This window comes from Lissotriton vulgaris, chromosome 5 (genome assembly GCF_964263255.1).
Source record: "Lissotriton vulgaris chromosome 5, aLisVul1.2, whole genome shotgun sequence".
Lineage (NCBI taxonomy): Eukaryota > Metazoa > Chordata > Amphibia > Caudata > Salamandridae > Lissotriton > Lissotriton vulgaris.
Genome location: NC_141693.1, coordinates 1,068,007,577 through 1,068,030,035, shown reverse-complemented (window position 1 = coordinate 1,068,030,035; position 22,459 = coordinate 1,068,007,577). Strand labels below are relative to the sequence as shown.

At 40.9% G+C, this 22,459-nt stretch overlaps 1 protein-coding gene across 1 annotated transcript in view; it reads right to left on the bottom strand.

Annotated features, from left to right (window-relative positions):
* Positions 1-22,459, bottom strand: part of CFAP58 (cilia and flagella associated protein 58) — a 674,866-nt gene that overhangs the window by 373,926 nt on the left and 278,481 nt on the right. The window contains exon 4 of the mRNA XM_086922755.1: positions 18,693-18,849. Within this exon, the coding sequence (XP_086778881.1) occupies positions 18,693-18,849 (157 nt within the window). The remainder of the gene's footprint in view (positions 1-18,692; positions 18,850-22,459) is intronic.

The following is a 22,459-nucleotide window of genomic DNA, read 5'->3' as shown; positions in this document are numbered from 1 at the left end:
TTTCAACTCCCCTTCTCTCCATCCATTGCTCTCCTAGGCTCCCTTTCTCCAGAGTTGCCTCAATCCCCTTCCCACTATAAGTTATTAGATCTTTTTCTCGCAGTGGCCTTTCACTTAATCACCTCCAATTGGAAAGATTCCTCAAAACTTACATATTCTGCCTGGTGGAACGCTATTTGCTTTAATCATCGTCTTGACACCAACTATGTATCCCCTGTTTCCCTTGCCATCAAACGTGATCTCCTCTGGATTCCACTCACCGATTACCTTTCCTCCACCTCTTCTCCCTCTCCCCCTCCTGTCAACATTGCTCCCATTAATTTGCCAGATGCAGTTCGCAAACCCCCTTGAACATTTCATTGTTGTCTTTTTGCCTATTATTATACCGTTTTTTATTCTACCAATTGTATTTATATGATTATATGCTTGCACGCTTTTTCGCATTCAATGTAATTTGTGCACTTGCTACTATATTCGATTTTATTCTTATTATCTCATTTTTATTTTTTATTTTATCTCTCTCCTTCTTTTTTCATGAACGAGAGTGTATCGTTTATTGATTCCGCTTTTCTATTCCTTTGCATTGTTTTATTCCAGTATTCCTTGTATTCTATTATTTCTTCATGCATTTTCACTTTTTGTATTTTCTGTTTGGTCTCAATAAACTTGAACTTAAAAAAAATCATGACTGACACAGTTATGCTGGACAACATACTGAGCAAAGATTCACCAATGTGATGAATAGCATTACTCCATCACAACAATATAGTCAGTCGAAGTTATATTTATAAGATGAACATAACCTTGTACCTCTATTGAGGAACGGTGCTGAATGCATAACGTGCTATTTCACCCTTTAACATGGATGCCTTGGTAGGGGGATCGTAAACGTTGGTTTGATCCAGCTGTGCGCTCACAATACATATTTTTCCACTCGCGCACTCTCAGTCAGAGCATCGAGCCAAACACAACGCCCTCTTCCAGTTCAGCACGCCCTCCCGTCCAACCATTGGTTGATGGCATGGCGAGCCCCCCAGTACCATTGAGCGGCTGCACCTCGAGGTGCACGCGCAATGTAGTTCACGCTACATCTAGCTTGAGACAGCGGGCAGAGGCTCAGTCTTTTTTTTTTTTTTTTTTTTTTTTTTTTTTTTTTTTTTTTTTTAGTCCTCATAAGTGCAATATTTGAAGTAAGGAGTTGTCGGGGCCCCTTTCTCTCATTAAATCTGACCCTTCACTGTCCTAACATAGGGTGTGTGTAACTGGACAGTTCCCCTGGAGCGTCAACTATGAGAGAGGAGGGTCCCCTTGTTTCCAATACTTTGTAGAAGGATTGAGTACGGGGGGGTGGAGCTAGCCATTATGGCTACTCAGCAGGCCTTCTCCTGCGTTTCCATTGCTTACACATAATCATTGGACTTATGTAAACGTTTGTCGTATCAATCACACAGCCAGTTTTACATCTTGGATACCTCTATTATTTAATTTGCACCTTGCTGGTAATTTTCCCAGATTTCCCAGAACTTGAGTTTTTTTCTGGGGGCCTTTCTTTTATCAAGTCTATAGATTCTTAGTAAGGAGTTTAACCAATCACTATGAATTGGAGGAGAAGAGCTTACCCAATTTATACAAATTTCTCTCCTTGCAAGCAAAATTAATAAAAAAAGGAGATTTTCCTGGAGAGTAGAAAGCTTATCAAATGCATTTGAGCTCCTCACCCCAAAGATAATTAAGTCGGTACTTACATTTAGATGTCTTCCTAACACCCCATCCAAGGTCTTACCCACATCATTCCAGAAGCCGTCGAGAAGGGGGCACTGCCGAAACATGTGTAGATCGTCGGCTCTTTCCAGCCCACATTTGGGGCAGGCCTTCACCGTTGACCCAGCAAACTTCGATAACTTTTTAGGGGTCCAGTAGGCTCTATGAGAGGTGAAAAGATGGTTTCTCTTTAAGGCAGCTGAAGACAAGATTGTCCAGCATTTACTCATAGATACTTGCCATTGGTTGTTTAACTCCGGCGTCAGAGGCTCAGTCTTGGACCAACTCAACCGCACAACAGAGGTAGGAATGGAGCTGTCACTTGGCCCTGACCCCCTATAGCTTGACCTTTTAACTTTTAATGTAGCGAGTGTACTTCGGCACGTATTTCTTTGTTAGTGAATGTTGCCCATTAGGTATTCGATCTTCCATGGTCACCCACTGACGGGGGGCTTATACGGGTAGTGTCTTTAGCACGGCAGAGCGTAATTCAACCTCTCATATTTAGTAAACACCCTGCGGCCCCAACTGAAAATATAACTGAATTGTTTAAAACCGATGCCAGCTTATTTCTTTGACCATATCTTTGCCTTATCCATTTATCTGCCTCGAGCCTCTATCGGGCTTCTAGTTTTAATCTTCCTTGTTAACACGCTCACGAATCAATAGGCCCTCGATCTTTCATTTTTCACTCGCGGCTGGGGGGCATTTATGGGTGATGTCCTTAGCAACACGGCAGAGCACAATTTAACCGCTCATGTTTGTTACACATTCTGCGAGCCCAACTGAAAATATAACTGCACTTTCAAACTGATGCGGTCTAATTCATTCTTGCTCTTCCATTCAACTGCCACGAGCCTGTACCTGGCGTCGAGTTTTAACCATCACTGTTAATGCGCTTACGAACCATTGTCACGATTAATACTTAGTCTCCTACGCACTGTGCCCTATGATCACCTCCCCACTATGGGGTGACCCCCACTGTCCACCACAGTAAGCATGATGGCCTCTGCACTAGGGATCTTTTACCTATCTGTCCCTTTCTGTTTGCAAACCGCCTGACACTTTTGTGATGTTGTCATTCAGGCCACCAATCCTTCCTGCTCTATACTTCTAATGTGTTTAACCTGTTTTCCTAGTGCCTGATCCACACTTGGGCGCTCTCGACCCACCCTGATAAAATGTATATCCCTTCCTTCCCCAGACTCTGATCCTGATTTACCAGTGACTGCATCGGGAGATTGATTCCCCATGTCCTGCTAGACCATTAACCCATGTGAGTATGCTACCACACGGACTTTCCTACGCCTTGGAAAATCCTACCTTGACATGTACATTCACAAAACATGTCTTTCTTGTAGTGAGCCAGGAGCCCCGTGAGAGCCCATTCCAGATTGAACGTTGCCTGTCCTTCCGACACACAAGTAGGTGCCAGTCATTCCTACCTACTTCAGACTTTTCACCACACATAAGCACATCAGTATTAGGTACTGAATTTTGTCTATTACTCCTAGGTGCCCCTCTGTCCTGATGAAGACCCCGTTGTGAGGCAACCACTAACCCTCCTTCTCCGCTGGGGTCAAAACGTAGACCGTCTTATCAAACCCCCACATGCTCATGGATAAAAATATATCATGATGTACCTATGAGCAATGTATATAGGAACTAACTGACCGTTTACAGGCTGTAAAGACCAATTTGTATATATTGTGTATTGTATTTCTGTCACAAACACCTTTACCCCGTCTCTCACCCGTCAACTCACTATCACTGCCCTAAATTCCCCTTTTTGCTTCCTACACCTATGAGAACTATTAATAATGTATATTGACCCATTAATGCTTTGACTGATAATCGCATTTAATGCTGGTGCTACATGGGAAATCAAATTTCCGTCCTTGCATTGATTTTTGATTTGTGGTGATCTGTTTTCATGTGTTCTTTTTGCACTTTGGAGTGTATTTGATTTTTGGACTACTTCGACCAACTGTGTAAACGTACTGTAATATTGACCCAGGCCGGGTAGTTTTTACTCGAGCATAACCCCGTAAAAACTCAACAGAACCAGCCTGCAGCAGGTATCCAACCAGAAGTTTCATGTTGGCTACAATTTCAGATTGGTCTAGAGGGGAAACAGCTGTTTCTTTAAAAAAAAAGGACAAAGTCCCTTTTTGATTAGGACTTTGCAGCTTTTTCAAAGTCTTTGACTTCTGTACTTTCACCAGGACCAATCCACTTGGTATATCTTACCAGGGCCTCATGATCCTGGTCCTTATATATTGCATAGGTCTCGGTCTATAGAGACCATTGAGTAACATTAGTGCTTTGCTTTCTTGGTGTTATTTTCATTTAAAGTTTAAACATTCATATATCCAGTTCCTCTAAATTGATTTTTTTTTGTTTTGGTGTCATTCTGTTCATTGCAGTTTTCTCAATGTTTCTAACTCTGTTTGGGGTTTTTATTGCTTGGTGTTTTGACTTTAATACTGTTTTGGTACTGCATAAATACTTTACACATTGCCCTACATTAAGCCAGTCTGTCCTATGCCCCAACTACCAGGGGATTATGCTCAGGTTATTTTAATGGCTTTAAGAGTTCATTCTGAAAAGAGTTGTGATTATTCCCTGAGGGTGGCAGTCACCCACCCCAAATTATAATCTAGCTTCTCATACTTTCCATAACACTAGTTAGTCAACTGCATGCCATGGCAGTACAACGCTCATGAAACAGAGGTAAACAACATTAACCCATGATTCCCGAAGACCTCTACTGATAAATCAGTGGTATCAACCGGAATGTGATATATAAACACACATCCATTATGTGCCAAAGGCAAGCAAAAGTTAACCTGGAAACTGGGCATATCACTAGCATCAGGACACACGGAGAGAAAAATTACGACACCGAGAAGAGTAGGCTTAAAGTGCTCATTCTTTTGGAACTTCTATTGGTATTTCACCCCGCTGACCATGATGTTTTTTTGGACCATCTGTGACCACTTAAATTTCTGGGTCAGGGTTAGATTAGTTCACTCTCTACTTTTTTCCAAGTATTAAAGATTACTGCCCATCTGGTTTGATTATGTAAAACACCTTCTGTCTAGATTTTATTGACTACTGATTGAACATTGAATCATCATTAAAGTGCTCTGTACTGTTCATTGAGCCACCTATGTAAATTTGCTGACCTTCCTTCATCGGTACTCATCCATGTGTCATCTTAATCCTTGTAATCAGGTGTGCTCATAGTTCTTAAATTTAAAAAAGGTGGGATTGGGGGCCACACATTTACTGTCCTTAGCACCCCAACGTATGAAACGCTCTTCGTTTAGCTACCTATTGCTTCTCTTCTAGTAATTGATAACATCTTGACTTTTTAGTGAGTTGTGTATGATTTGCCCTTATAGTAGGGAACCTTCTAAATCAGAGATGAAACAGTCGGGCATCAACTAGCACAAACAAACCACAAATGGTGATGGTGTACTGGAAATTATTGAAATAACGTAGCATTGCTCTTGCTAAAGGCAAGAGTAAGTGTAATTCCAGAGTGGGAAAAAAATGGGAACACCATCACATATAATGAGAGTGCACAGCAAAGGAATCCTTTATGGGAAAAAGGATTTCCCCCATGTAGAAACTGACTAGCGTCGGTATCTCTAGGTACACCTGGAACTCTAGGACAATTCCATAAAAACACAGTAGTTTGCTTAAGATATCGGACTTCATTTCTGGCTTATGACGCTGGTTTCTGGAGAATATAGCCATAGCACACCAGTTGATACAGTCCAGCATCGCTACACACTAGGCTTCTGCTTATATATTAATGTAGCAATCCGATTCCCAAATATATCACACCTATTCTTTGTGGCTCACGATAACAAATAGGTGAAACAAAGCTGATACGATAACACCCCCATGGTCATTCAACCCCCTCCCCCCCTTGCTATACCTTTCATCTTTCAAATGAAAAACAAAAGCTATAGCTATCCGTATGCAGATTGTCAGAGTAACACCCAGTTTATTGCTACAGTAGTTTCAAAAAGAGGCTTCAAGTAGTTTCATGAGGTGAACCAGAGGTACTTTAAACGTAGCTTTTTTTCGGTCACAGAAGATTTACAGACGTATTAGTCAGTCTGACCTTATGCATGGGGAGCAGGTGGCAGATAGTTCTGTCTAACCAGGAGTATGACAGCCGTACTGGGAAGTATTTATGCTGTTCCCTTAGAAGTGCAGCAACACTACTAAAACGTGTTGGTCCTCTTTGATTTAAGGCACAGGAACAATGCCAAGAAATCATGGCTCTCTTTCATTCTAATTATGCCCAGCTCACAGAGGAAAGGTTTAACATGTCCCACTGAGAGTTTAATAGTGCACTACTTGGTAGGGCAACCATGTATAAAATGATGATTAGGGTGCCACGGTCTCTCTGTATACTCCCAAATATTCCCTTTTGGGCAACATGTGGTTTCTTCTTTCAGCTAGAAGGGCTACTAAGGACAATGCTAGGAGACTGGTCCTCCTCCCAGACTTCCTTAAAAAAATTATATGAAGGCGTATATGGCAGATCTATAGGACTCCCGGATATGTGGAAATATTACCCAGCTGCCCAAGAGATGTTATATAATGACTGGAATTTTTCATGATTTTTTTCCCATGAATGAAGCTGCTTTCTGGTTAGATTGCAGAGTAATGGGAATTAAAGATCTACCCGCACATGCCCCGAGCCCACATGAAAGGTGAGGCTTATCTAAAGGGTGCCCACATTGATGATGCGTTGGCTGAGAATCATCACTAGACAAACTTGACTCTGGGATAACTATGCCCTGAGGGAACTGGGCTCACTCAAGACGTTTGGGAAATGGGACACAATACGAATAAGCAAAGTGTTGGACATTTGAGGGGCGCAGTGATGCAATCATATGATCAATTTAAAGAGGAATACACCTTTCATGACAACCAATTCTTTAAATATGTGAAATTACGACATGAACTGGGCAGGGATGAAGAGCAACTGCAGGATATATCCCCAACTGATGAATCACTCACTGGAAAAGTTAGCACCAGTAAAGGCAAAGAGGAAAAGGGACTTGGGTCTGGAGAACGATGCAGACTGGGAGATGGTCAACTGGGAGTCTAGAGAAGTAGCGATCAAAGCAGGTTTTCAACTGATTAAGATATTACATCAAATATACCACACTATAGCCATACTCATCAAAGCATTTGGGTATGTGCGGTAGACATCTGTTGAGGGAGTTTGACCACCGAGGAACCTATTTCCACACTTGGCTTGTGTGCCCCAAACTCTCTAAATATTGGCATAAAATTGGAGCACCTACAGGTCTAGAGGGGGAGCCCAAAAGTATGTTACTAGGACTGGTGTGGCTAGATCCAAAATTGCCAGATTGTGGGTGAAAAGAATGTTCAGTAGCTCCTGTTTAGGTAAACACAAGGCCAGGCAATGGGTTCAATCCCCTGCCTCCACTTTTGAGACAACCATCAAGTTAAATGTTCCTCCTTATATTTAAATAATAAACGTGCACAATGTACATATATTTCATCTTCATACTCATACAAAGCTTTTCACTGTAAAAAAAAAAAAAATCTCTTCTGGGTTTGTCACTGGTTATTAAGAAATGGTCCTGCGAACCCAAAGTGCTTCATTCATATCTGAGTCAAAGTAAAGCAATGAATTAAAAACATTAGAAAGAGTGAGCTCTGTGCTCTGTAAAAAAGACATGTTACACAGAGCTACATTTTAAGTGTTCTACACGTCTTATAACCACCTGCTGAATATTAAGCTGCCTTTGAATAGCATAAAGAAATATTTGCCTGCAGGGGTTTAGATGTTGTAATTCAGGAGGGGCAGTGTTTGAGTAGATAAGGGGTACACATTTTATTGCACTATTTGACTAAAAGGTTGTATTCAATCCTTTAAGGGCCATTTAGGATTATTCGGCGGAGACAAACAGCTCTAAAAATATAAATCCTCAAGTAAAGATGAAACCAAAACCTTTAAGGTTCTGGTATGGAAATTGTGAGAGAAGAAAATACCCAGTGCGATGAGTTGTGGAAAAGAAAAGAGCCCAATGGCCATTTATAACCCTACCTCCCCTTTAATTCTTTACAAACAGCTAGTGCCAGTGAATCAATGTAGAATTAAAAGGTTGATTTGTGCACATTTGGACCAGGTATTATCAACAGGACCAAGAGACCTGTTTCTAATTAAAACCCTACATGCACACGTGATGTCTGTGGGTGCTTGTGAAGGAAGGGCTTACAAGGGAAACGTTTCTTTGTTCTGCATACTGCAGTGCATTTTATTTACGTAAATATTTTCCCCGTCCATTTTAAAAACATGTTCAATAATGCCTACAAGATAGATCTTGTGGCTGACAATGCAGTTTGTGGTTTAATATCTGTATAGGTCCAGAACTGATCATCCGCACAGAGAGGAAGATGACATTCAATGTCAAAACGACAACTGTTACAAAGGAGTTCATTTCTACTTTTAGATTGGGACAGGTTATCAAATGATGTCCATGAGTTTGGAAGTCTCCACCTCCAAAGATGTAAACTTCTCTCTGTGTGAGGCGTTTACCTACTTCATTGTAGGACCATTCTTAAGCCAGTGGCGTAACGAAACTCGAGGGGGCCACCCAGCACAGTACATGGAGGGGCCCCCTTCCGGCTCACCCAGGAGCTCTCAGGCCTGCATACTTTGCTGAGGGGGCCCCCTGGAGCTCGCCCCCCCCCCGCACTGCGGGGTCTGCGGGGGGGCCTTTGTTACCACCCTGCCTTAAGCCCTGTGAGTCCTAGTCAGGTCTGACTCGACATCTCACACCTGATATGGGAAAACCTGAGAGGTAGCTTTAGCCCCTTGACAGTATGAGCCAGAGTAAAAAAACATAATAAATCCTGGGATAAGGAGGCATCAGGCTACACGTTGCACAGATTTACGAAAGCTCACTATTCACAAAATGTCCAAGCATTAATGATTTGCATAACTTTCCTAGCAAACCCCTGTTTTCGCTAAATGTGTGTGTATCCTCACTGTGGAGATTCTACACTGTCTATGCTTCAGGAAAAAGTGAAATACTAAATTGTATTTTGTAAATCTATTCACTTTCCCACACTCTCTCAGCCACTTTGCCTGCCTCGTATAAGTCTACATTTTTAAGAGCAGAGAAGCATATGGATGTCACAAAAATGTTTGTGAATATGTACAAGGATACATGTGGGTGAACGTTTAGTCATTTACACTGTACTTTTCGGAAAGCTCTTCTGACAATCCCCTGGAAATGCCAAAGTGTGCACATCTAAGATAAACTTATCAATGCAGAGGCTCAACAGATGTGAGGTCATAGATGACGCAGACGGTTGGCCACCATCTTTTACCTTACCTCACCAATACAGATGGTGTTTGTGGCCATCAAGAAATGGTGGCTAATTTCTAAAAAGGGAGGAGGGGCACAGAGGAGGTTGGAAAGGGTATCACCATCTGTAGTGGATGTTCTGTTACCGTCCACGTTTAAATCAGGCTCCAGCAAGATATGTATAGTTAAGGGGAGGATGAAGTTCCAGAGAAGAAACATTTAAAAGATGGTAGGGTCCATCATAAGCAATAACATGAAGGGTTTATAACAATACATTCTTGGCAAATTTTATACATTATTTCGCAACATGAATACAGTTCCTAATAACTTGGGATGTTTATGTTTGACGCCAGTACAAAATCACTTTTGCATTGTAGCACCAGCTCATCCAATGTTACTAACATTGACAAATGAACAAGCTACAATTTCACCCAAGTACTAGGGAAATTACCAACTCTTATGAAATATCTGGAAAAGGACCAGCACTGATAAAATAATGCAACTCTTATTATTTTGGAAAAATGCAAAAGGGAGCTAAAATATGGCAACCTCTATTGGTTTGGAAAACTGCACATGGGAGCTAAGACACTCACGTTAACAAATCAAAATGGAGCAAATAAACACCTGCGTGCAGAAATATTGAATTTCTGGTCCATTTTGCTGTTCAAAAAAGAAGTTACCTCGGCTTAGCACGCGAGGCTAATGGTGGGGTTCTGTTGAGGCTCCGCAGGATGGGTCAGAGCGGCCGCATTATGCAGTATCGTACTTGGCCATGGTGAGTAGTTTCCGGCAGCGGAGGATGTGCCGATCTTCCCGGTTCACCCTTTGAGCAACTCAAAGATGTATTTGCCCGAGAAAACTCTCTTTTTCTTCAACGTCGGTGGCGCGCTGCTCGAGGCCTCCATTTTGAAACCGCCGTTTCCCTCAGCAAAGTCATCTGTGAGAGGATTCCTGCTTTTAAGTGGAACCACTGTATATCACCAATTATATGGCCAACAGCGCTTCTCATTCTGAGCAGAGAGGCAATTCTCTTTCTTCATGTGTACCTAGAGCTGCTTTGCCTACTTTGAAACATTAGCGTTTTATTTACCCATGAATCTTTGAAAAATTGATGAACAATTTTAATCTTTACTTGAATGGTAAATGTTTGGTGTTGGAAATTTCAAATGTTTGTGGAGGCTATTCCTGAATATTTATGCAGAAGATTAGACATTTAGCTCATTATTATATCGTCTCATAGCATGATCAATTCACAACTAAGAGAAGCTATTGGCAGGAGCGTGGCTTGAGGACTGAAGCCTGAGGCAATTAGTGACATTTTGCTGAAGCTCTGCAGGACGAGTCGGGACGCCCGTGTTTGGCAATCTCCTACTTGGTCATGGTGGGTGGCTTTTGGCAGCGAAGAAGGCAGTGACCCTCCCGGTCCTCATTTTGGTGTGCCTTTTATGGGGAAGTTGAGGAATCTTAAGCTTGCTGCGTCCTCTAAAGCTTCTAAGGTGCCTGAGTGTTCGATTCCAATTCAAAACCTAACAGTTTTGAAATGGAAGACCTTCCCCTTCAAAAACCTGATGTTTCTTCAGGCGCTATTTCAAAAACGCAGTTCTCTATAAGCTTCCTGCTATTTCTACCAAAAGACCCAAAAAAGATCCACCTTCTTCTGAAAAATCCTCTCCGTCAGCCATGGAAATGATACTTGAAGAGATCCGAGCTCTGAAACCCTTCATAGAGGAAACCAATAAAACGTTCCAATTTTTAAATGACAAATGGTCCTCTTTGGAGTCACGAGTGCTTGTTGTTGCACAGCGAACTGAATCTCTTGAATCTTCATGCTAACGTATTTCATCTCTTGATTCTGAAGTGGCTCTTCTTAAAAACCAAGCAGAAGATTTGGAAAATAAGAGTCATAGAAACAACCTCCAACTTTACAGACTTCCTGAATACATTGAAGGTTACAACCCCACCACCTTTTTTCAGTCCTTCTTGCCCAAACTCTTGGACTTACCTGCTACCACTTCTCTCAATATTCAAAGAGAGCACAGACTCGGCCCGAAAATCTCAGCGAAACCTCGTGGTGTGATCATGTTTTTTCTGCAGTACACCGATCTCCTTCAAGTTCTTTCAGCGGTCAAGTCCAAAAAACACGTCTTTTGGGAAGGTCATTGTCTCTTCTTTTCTCAAGATGTACCTAAAATCACAGCAGATCGACGGAAAAAAATTCTTGCTCTTCGTCCTCAAGTGCGTTCCATCAATGCCAAATATGGCCTTCTTCATCCATGTATCTTCAAGGTTACATATAAAGAGCAAACTACAACTTTTGATTACCCTGCAGCACTGTAGAAGTTTCTTACTCTTCATGGAGCTGATACTATGGACACTTCAAGACCTGCTTGAATATTATATATGTTTGATGTTACGCTGTTGTTCTCTTTTTACTTGTTCTCAAATTGTTTAAGTGATTGTTAACTCGGTTTATGTATCTGTAATGCCTCTATAATGTTATACTGTTATTTCTCTTCCTTCGCTTTTATCTCTTCATAATGTTCTTATATTTTCTACTTTATGAATATTTCTTTTTCATTCACTCTTTTTTTTCTTTTGTCACTCACAGGTGTTCTTCCTTCAACAATTTTGTTCTCTCCTGACCCTCCTGTAACGTTGACATCCTTGATTGTGGTCCTTTCTGGATTTTCACAGCTGTTGTTCTCTTCTCCTGGTGTAGTCTTACCCCAGTCAAGTTGTTTTGTAGGTATGATGTTCTGTCGTCTTTGTAAGACATGTACTGTCCCTTTGTTCTCTATTCTCTTCTTTTTTCTGTTTCTTTTTTGTCTATCCTTCTCATCTGTTCCGATTTTCCTTCTTTCTTTTCCCCTTTATCTATTTTACCTATCTCTTCCACTTTCTCTGTTGTTTTCTTCAAACTTAGTATCATATACATTTTTTACACTTTACATATTTCTTAATTCTCTTTCATCTTGGAAAAACTTTCTTCCCTTCTATTTCCTCTACGTTTATTTAGTCAATTTAACAGCTTTTCTCGTGAGCATAAAGTTTATTCATACTCTTCTTAGTAAGTTACATTTTGGGTTACTACCTGGAATATTAAAGGATTGAATAATCCTATTAAAAGGCAACGGGTGTAATCTCACCTAGCAAAGTTGAAAACAGACATTGCGTTACTTCAAGAATCTCACATTTCCGATAATGACGCTTCCAAGTTAAAGAGATGCTGGGTAGTTCATGTGTTTAATTTCCCTGCTCTATGTAAGAAAAATTGTGTTTTGATTCTATGTCACAAAAAGTCTAATGTTTCTTTAGTTCATCAAGAAGTTGATATGGAGGGCCTTTGGGTTATTGTTAAGTTGCTTAGAGATAAGATTCCTATTGTTATTTTCAATGTATATGGTCCTACTTCGATTGTTACCTTTTCTGGTAAACCTATCAGACAAATTACTTACATTCGACGATGATTACGTTATACTTGGTGGAGACTGTAATTAAATTCAAGACCCCACTCACACCTTCTAAACTGCTCGCTCAATTTGTTTACTCCATTCGTCGTAAGCATTAGTTGCTATCTAGAGATTATGCCATCCTGACCTTAGGGAGTACAGTTTCTATTCTACTGCTCACCACTCACAATCCCGTTTTGATTATCTTTTCTTAAGTAAATCACTGTCACAACATGCCATTCACTCAGAGATTTATTTCAATTCTAATATCTGACCATGCCCCTGTTCTTGTTCATATTGACTTGATCCCCTTTTCCCCTCACCCTGATAGATGGCATTTTAACAAGTCCCTATTACTCGACCCTAATTTTTGTCAAAAGTTTAAATCCTTTGCCTTGGAATTTTTCGCCATCAACAACATTTCAGCATCCCCTTTTGTGATGGTATGGGATTCCTTTAAAGCAGCCGCCAGAGCTTTTATTATGTATTTGTGTCACAAAAAAGAAGTCTTTTGAAGCCCAGTCTTCTAAATTATTTAGCAAAATTAAACAATTGGAATACGCATATTACCACTCTAACAATTAATCTAATCTGAAAAATCTTCTTGATGCTAAAATTACTTTTAATAAATTGTCTACTGATGCAGCTTCCAATTACCTCCAGAAAAGCAGTTCTCGTTACTATGATGGCCAAAACAAGATTGGTAAACTTTGGGCTAATTATTTAACGATCAGAAAGGATAGAACTAAAATAGAATCCTTAAAAGGTCCTACGGGTACTCCTATTTAAAAAGATAAGGACATAAATTTGTTTCTTCTTATAAAAAATCTCTATACACTGAATCTACGCCGGATAATTCTGATCTTCTTTCCTATTTTCGGTTCATTCCTTCTCCACCACCAAATCCCATTGATTTTGATTCTTTAGGTACTGACATTTCCCTAGCAGATATAACTCAGGCTGTGTAAGTATTACGTAGTGGGAAAGCACCTGGACCCGATGGTTTTACTATTGAATTTTATACTCATTTTGAAAATATTCTTTTACCTAAGCTTTTATGTCTCTTTAAATCCTTTGGGGCTGCGGACACCTCCAGTGGTACCTTTCAGGAAGCATTGATCTGTTTAATTCCCAAAGATGACTAAGATAACTACTTGGGATAAAATTTGGTCTAAACTCGATAAAACCTCTCAAGCTGCAAATACCATGCAAACCTTTTTTTTCATTTATCACAGATTATTATTCTCCCCTATGTCCTTAGCTTCTTTTTCATCTGACTCATCCTCTGTTTGCTGCTCTTGTCCCTGTCCCACTGCAGATTTAAAACATATGTTATTTAAATGTCCCTCAATCCATCAGTTTTAGCAATTATTCTGGTCACAGAGTTTGGTAATTTTTAAAGTCCAAATCCCATTTTCCTTTACTAAATATATTTTTAGGCTCTCTATCTCCCCAATGGGCTGAAACACCTCTAAATTTTAAGCTTTTGGATTTATTAATAGCAATTGCCTTCCACTTAACTTCCAACTGGAAACAAGCTGATAAAGTCACTGTTCGAGCATGGTGGAACGCTGTCTGTTTCCACCACAGACTAGATTCTAATTATGTCTCCCCCATATCTCTAGCAATTAAAAGAGATCTTTTATGGCTTCCCTTAGCAACTTATTTATCTCATTCTGCCTCCCCTTCTGCTGCACTTACAAATATACCTAATGACGTTCAGCTGTAACCTTAGTTTTGATAATTTTGCCTTTTTATTCTTATCTGTTTAATGATACCTCTTAATTAATGAAAGTTCATTACCGTATTCTTTTCACTCTTTCATTCAATAATATGCTTACAAAGGTATATACTCTGTATATTTATATGATATTTCTGACTGTTTTATATTGATAACTTATGTTTCCTCCCCTCTCTTGTTCCCCCCCTTCCTCCCCCCCCCCTTTTTTAGTCCTCCAAATCTGTATTTTTTCATATTTATAGATAGGTATACAGTTAATTCCTATATTGTCTTCTCATTTTATTTAACCATGTTATTGTTTAATAGGATGGATTTGGTCATGTTTATTGATATTTATTTCTTCTGTTATCTTTTAATAAATCAAACTGAAAAAAAAGTTACCTCTGCACGGATTCTGTCTTTATAAAGTGCTGGCTAGGTTTAAAAAGCAAAGACGTAATTATAAATATGAATGCTAAGAGCTGGCTATCTGTCCACCTTTAAATATCTAAACCCCTCACCCCCCCCTTCTCAAGGACTTTGAAGGAGAGCTGGTGTAAATGGTGCTATAAAATAAATTAAAACAAATAAATAATGGTTTTGTAGGAAAAAACACTCTATGTACTAATGTCATAAAAGTGTGTAATAGTCCATAGTGTGCCCAGGACAAATTTCTACTTCAATGTAGTATTCTAAGTATTCCCATCGTTGAAATATTCCTTTATTGTGATGACATATCAAGCATATAAAGAGTGTCGGCTTAGCCCAGATGGACTATTAGATGCATTGATAACATTAGAACATGCAGTGCTTCTTTCAACAAAATGATTTTGTGGAAGGATTTGTAAAGGTTGGGTTCAGTAGCAGCTGAACCTGAAGAAGGTTAAGCACTGCATAGTCTAATGCCGCTACAGAGTAAGGGATTTACCCATAGCTGCTAGATTATTCACAGAATAATAAGTAATGGTCTTATTTCTGCCTAACAAAGTCAGGTGTAGGACCTGGACAAAGTTAACTTGATGGCAACTTCAGTTCCCTTTCTTGGAAATAAAGGTGTGTGCGTTTGGGCAATAGCCGAGTCAACAGCTGCAGGGCAATGATAATGAATAAGAATCTGCAGACTCCGATCAACGGGGTTAGCAAAAATGTAACATAATCATCCAGTCTATGCCTCTGACAGGGAGGGCAGGGAGAAAGCAACCAGCACCACGTTATTCCTGGATTATTGAGCCAGGATCCAAGATGCAGGCTGAGCTGCAAGCAAGCTGTAGCAATGTGTTACATATTACATTATTCATCTTGCCATGCTGCCTTAGCAGCTACTCGTCCAGAAACATTTCCTCAAAAAGTCACAAATAGTTGTCGGGTAGAGTGTATCACAGGCTGTATTACACAAAGTGCCTGGAGGCGCAACTGGGATTTGCACATACGCTTATGTGGCCCCTTCTGCAATATTGATAGCGCTGGCGGACACATCGCTACCAAAGGCATTTGAGGTCATTAGAGAATCTCTTTGCCTCCTATGCTCAGGCCATGTTATAGATGTGGACGCAAAGGCAAAAAAGCCACCAGGAGGGGCACTGACAGTGGAAGGGACAAAGGGGGTCCCATGGACACCCACAACATCCCCCTGCAGGCAGGTGCAGTTACTCACTGCACCCAACTACAGAGAAATCCCTGTTCCCTCATTAAAGTGCAGGCAGGTGCTGCCTCCACAGTGAAACACCAAGCATCTGACTAAAGCAGCCACTCCATATTTCACTGAATGCACTGGCCCAGGACAGGCCTGAGGGCAGCATATTCCTTGTGTTCAGGCACGCTACCATGTCTGTGCCTGGTGCACCTGTTTAAATACATAATACGGCCCAGGTGTACCTGACATCTAGATTATACAATGGATACTCCTCCAATGAGGGACCAATGAAAAACTCTCAACATGATTTTGGAGTTAAGAAAGAATTCTGACTGTACCTTCAGAACAAAGGTGAAGCCTCGGAACTACATAGTCCAAATTAAACCTTGAAACCTAAGCAGAGAGAATGCAGTTCACCTATGCATCTCTCAATGTTATAGCCACAAATAAAGTCTTCAGTGCTGGGGCATTTAAATCATTTTACGCCAACGGCTCAAATGATTATCGCATGAACCTTGCCAAGACCAGATGGCATGCCTGGAGGAGGACGGCCCATTAGGCATCTTTATACAACTCTATTGGCAAACTGAGAAGAACTACTTAGTGCTCTTGTGTAGACCACAATGGCCAAGAGATAAGTGTTGCAGATGTCCACCTGCATCCCCATGGGAGATATGTGATGTGAGAAAGACATAACATTAGACAACGAGCAGGTAAATGAAACATTTAGTTTTGAATTTTGCTCTGAGTTCCGATGAATAGCCTTCATTCAGCTGCCAGGACCTCCAAATTTGCAGAGCAAAGCACTACATAAACAAAGTTTAAGGGCCTGATTTAGATCTTGGCAGAAGGTGTACTCCGTCACAACGTTGACGGCTATACCGTCCACTGAAATATAAATCCCATAAGATATAATAGGATTTATATTTCGACAGACATGGCTTCACAGTGATATCCGTCACCAAGCTCTAAATCAGGCCCTAAACCCTCATGAGCGATGTGGTCAGGCTGACCAGTAGTAGGGAGGGTCGGATCACTCCCTCCCCCTCAATGGAAAGGAGGTTTTTCTTTAAGGAAGGAGTGTGGGGGTCCACTGCCTCAGATAGTAAACATCTAAAACCAAACTTGGTGAGGTAAATGACTTGAGAGTGACGGAGCACTCTCTTTTGTATTTTCAAAAAGGCCCACGGAATCAGAGAAGTTGGAGGTAAGACACACAAGAAATCTCTCTTTCAATCCAAAATGTGGTCATTTCCCGGAAGGGACCGTCATTCAGGAGGTGACCAGGTTGCATCTAGTGCTCGGGTGAATGGTTAAATAGTATATAGTTGGAAGTCCCTTGGCCTTGAAAAGAGGAGTTGAGAAAGTCTAGGGCTTTTTGGAGAATATCCCACCTATGTGATGATTGGAAATATCAACTCAGTTAACTTGCTCTGGTGTTGTTGATCCCTCAATGACTAGCAGGAATATACCATGCTTTAAGGCACATGTCCACAAGCTGTATCAAGTGAGTACTATATCAATTTCTCATACAGAAGAGAGCTCTTGTATTGTTTACATGGATCATCACCAATCTGCATGTCACCACTAGAGGAAATGGTTTTCAATACCGGAATGGCTGTCTTCGGTTCCAATGCATTTACGAGAGGAGGCAAATCAGACATGTACCACAATGTACAGATAGAGTTTCTATCAATGTAACACACCCACACCCCCTCCACCTTTCACACATGTTGGTAGATGGTAGTGTCCATGAACAGCTGCTGGGGGAGGTGAGAGGACCATCCCTTCCAGAGGTTCAGAGCACGTACCCTCTATCACAAGGTCGTAACAAGGAATGAGTGGAAAGGGTTGGGCTGATTGTCTCTCAATTGTTTCAGTGTTCTGGCAGATGAAGCTGCAGAGATTGTGTTTGGAGCCTGAACTGAGACATTGTAAGACACTGTCACTGTAAGACACGTGTTGTGTCAGTAGCATCTGGAACACCAGCCTGCCATGGTCTCATTAAAAAAGTGGTGCCCTGCATGGCTGCTGAAATTATAATTAGCTCAGCATACAAGAAGATGGATCTGCTCTACACTGTTTGGTGGAAAAAACAGAAAATAAACTAGGGTGTGCATACATGCAAGGATAGGAGCATGACACATATGATGCCAACTTCCATGCACCTGCCAGAAAGTAAAATTTAATATCATCCATAGAAAAAATATGAGGGCTACATTAGGAGGCAGGGTACCCCCAAGATCATAATGTGAAACAGTCAAAATGTAAGAGTATGAACCTTTTTCTCTTGCCTCTAATGACACATGCAGGTTCCAGGCACACTGGAAGGTGTGTGTCCAAGTGTCTGAACAGGCACTGCCTTACAGGCTGATAACATTTAGAGTTTTATGCTTGGCAGTACTGCAGCAACAAATAGTAATTTTGTATTGGAAACCTGGTGAGAAAAAGGGAACAGTGTGATCTTTAAATGATAACGGGGGATCATTGTTTTCTACTGCCAGCATGTTTGCAAAGAAGAAGTGGGGTCCTCTCCGAAAATAATCTCAAGCTGCACTGCCCACTTTTCCTACATTGAAGCACAATTTCAAACCAACAAGAGGCGTAGTTCACAAGGTTGAGCCAGGTCCTGCTTGAGAAACTAGGCAGACCATTTCATTTGTAGGAAATCCACTTCATAGCCCACATCAAAGGCAAGGTCTACCCTCAGATGGATAAACGAACAGTATTCCTGACAGTCACACAAAATGACTCACCTGGGAAATCATTTGATCAGCTTCTTCTTTTGCCGCCTCTACTTCCTGTTGCCGGCCTGATGCTTCAACCAGCTTTTGGCGTAACTGCACTACGTCTGTCAAAAGCTGATCTCGTTCTTTGGTGATATCATCTTTGGCTTTCAACAAATCATTGACACTACACCCAAAAAATGAAAACATATTTTAGTTCACAAACGCAAATCTTCATCAGAGCTTTCCAATGGGATGTACAACTGATTTTTTTATATTGTCTTCTTTTTTGTAACCCAGTTTGTGCTTTAGAATTTTAGAAATTAGCTGTATTCTTATCTCAACATCAACGTCTATCAAGTTGGAAAAACCTAGAGCATGGTTTAGAGTAAACCTAATCCATGAAAGTAGAAAGGCAGCTCTACGAGGAATACCCAGAATGCACATCGTTAACCCAGTTTTGCTAAACAACACCTAAAACAGCTTAAGGACATCCTTAATTACCTTTCAGATACTTAGATTATACCAGGCAGAGAGGTAAAACTGTCCCTTGGTTGGGTTACCAGACATTTATACTACTCCACTACATGGTACTATCGCTTTTAAAACCATGTGACCTCACAGTAATTATCAGTAATGTTTTCACCAGTTAGTGGCTTTCAGTAGACACACTTGTGAAGATGCAGAATATACTGGTGATTTATGTGCTACTGTTATTAATCTTCCATGAAAAATTGCTAAACATGGCAGTAATGGCTCGAAGAAATGGTATTCCATCTTTGGTTATTACCAGCACTTTTACTTACTAGGAGATCCCCAATTTAATAAGTATAAAAGGCAAGGGAGGTAAGAACACTATTACTATAGGATACTATAAAAACGTACTGATGGCTGAGCATAATTTTAATAAGTCACAAACGTTATCTAGGGCTGTAGTCCTAACCAATGCATTTAAAATGTGTTGGCCCGTTTACAAATCGTATTTGTGAATGGGCATTTTTCTTCAAGTATTGACATTAGCTGATTTATTGATTTTACAAGTTGATGTTTTAAATGTTTTATTTATTTTATTTTTCCTTTCACAAATTTCTCGAGGTGAAATTTCTTTTACAGCAAAGGAATAAATTGGCCAAAAATATTGTGAGAGGGTAATTAATAATGGTCAATTCATAATGTGGACAAAATAAAATGGCTCTAAGAAATGCAGATGTCTAGCCTGTACCTACTTCTTGCAACATTCAGTAGTAGGCAGAGGGAAAGGTCATATTTTTTTGGCCCCAACAATTGGTTAACATTTTCTGTTTAGGTCTGGTTACAAACAGCAAACAACAACAAATAATGTACTGCGAGGAGCTTTGGGGCAGCTTCCAGCAGCCACAGGCTTGTTTGGGTCAGCATACTTTAAACATTGCTTGCTTTGCAGTCTCCACAACGTTTTGGGTCACTCCAGTAAATTCAGCATTGGTGATTTCCTTGCAAAGTAGTCTGGCATTGCTGAGCCCATGGCTAAAGGAAGGAATACGTACAGGAGCAGCCAGAAAGCCACTCCACTACTCACCAATCGGTTGTTTCCCTACCAACAGACAACCATTATAATAGGAGTGGCGAACGCTTCATCATGTCCTGCGTATCATGAAGCATTCCTGTGCTTTCACGACATGTGTAAATGCTCACCACCCTTTGCGAAGATAATGCTTGTTGCCAGTGTCTCCCAGCAGGAGTAAAGGGCCCAGACCACAGGATAGGGTCAGGCTGGCTGTTGCATCACCGTGATGGGTGTTTCATTATTGAGCATCTAAGGTAAGTTAGGGCCACTGGAACAACTGTCATCTTCCAACAACCTGCAGTGTTCTCCCACCTTCTGCCCATATGTGGGGAATTGTATCTATGGTAATAGAGGAATCGCCAGTTACCTGATTCCATTTTGTGGCACTCATCCCTGCCTGTTTCCCCCTGCAATTGGCCAGCCTCTACTGCTGTAGGCAAAACAGCCATTATACACAAGTCAGGAAACTCTCAGCAATGCATGTCCTGTTTTTAAGGCAGAGCACACTCACTGTCTTTCCTCCAGAACAACTTGCATACTCAGACTGCACACTAAGCCAAACACCCAGGACGGCTACAATACCTGAGCTGGATTAATCACAGAGCCTACAGAGACTTTCAAGTACTTTGCAACCAGATCAGAGGCCATAGCATGCACCATCTCAGTCTGCTTTCTGCCTGGTAGCAATTCACTGACAGAGCTTAGTGGTAGTAGCTGCAGAGAAATTGCCACCTTGACGCTCTGCAAAAGTAGTTCTGAGTTAGCCCAAATAGAAATCTCCTCTTTAACCCTCTGCAACCACAACTACCACGGTTTAAAAAAAAAAGTGAATCCACCCTGACATTTCTGACACTGGAACTTCAGCCGAGAATGGTGTGGAGATGGACACAGCGTCTGGCCTGAGGTGAGGCCTTGCACCTACTCCTCCATGGGCAGCCAACGCCCCATGGGCACCCACTCGCATATATTTTTTGGGGGTGGAATTCATTTTTCCACTGGATTGTAGCGACCGCCTCAAAATTTCCTTTTCAAATTTGAGGCTCAGCTCCCTCTGGGACTAGCCCACATGGACTGGCGGGCTAGAATATCCTGCCCCCTTATGTAATTTTTCAAAAACCATTTTAGGACGGGTTTTAGACCTGTCAGGCTTGGGGTAGACTTCCCCCAAACTTTTTGCCTCAACTCCTCTATTGTTACTGCACTTATGTTTGTTGTCCTTAGGACTCATTGCTCTTTACCACTGCTAACCCGTGTTAACGTGCTTGTGCTAGCTTGCCTAAAACATGGTTACATTAACTTGTACCCAATTGACATATTTCATTTACTAATAAGTCCCTTGTAGAGTGGTATACCATATGCCATGGCCTGTAAATTAAAGCTACCAGTGGGCCTGGAGCACTTATTGAGCCACCCACTTATGTAGCACCTTAAAACAGGTACAAGGTCTGCCATTGGATACTGAATGCAGCTTTAAACTGCCATGTCGACTTGGCATTAAAACCCCCTTGTCGGGGTTAAAACTCCCACTTTTTCAAATAAATCACCCTAGGTGGCCCAAAGGACAGGGTCTGTGTAATTAAAAAGATGGACATGTACTTCTAAGTTATACATGGCATTGACAGTTAAACATTTCCAAATTCGCTTTTCACCACTGTTAGGCCTACCCCTCCCAGAGGATCGCATTGGATATACCTTTTACATTTAATATGCTATAATTTCCAATTGGGAGGAGGTAGTTATCTTATGTTTGCTGTCTTCAGAATTGCGGTAAGGAGCCTTATTTAATGGTAAAGTAAGGTTTTTGATCAAAATTTCAAAAATGCCACTTTTAGAAAGCGTAGTTAAAGAGATAGGTCCCGGGACGTAGGGTCAGCTGGACCATATGACAACTTTTGAAAGAACAGATGCCAACCCCACCACTTTTCAAGTGCTCATAAATCCGAGCAAACAAATCGAATTAGATTCCAGATTTGTTCGGTATATTTTATTTATACCATTTACTTTGAAATTTTCAACATTTAAAATCAGAAATCATATATCTGAGAAAGACACCCAACATGTGACACTTAACATGTAACAATACAACAAATTACAAATCCCTCAAATGAATTAATTTAACAAACAAACAATCATATTATACACCTTTTTCTATTGAGTACTGGCAAACAATAAATCTTTGCACATATACAAAAACAGTCAATATCTCAATTAAATGTTTCAACTCAATGATAGAGACACGTTTAAGGAAGAA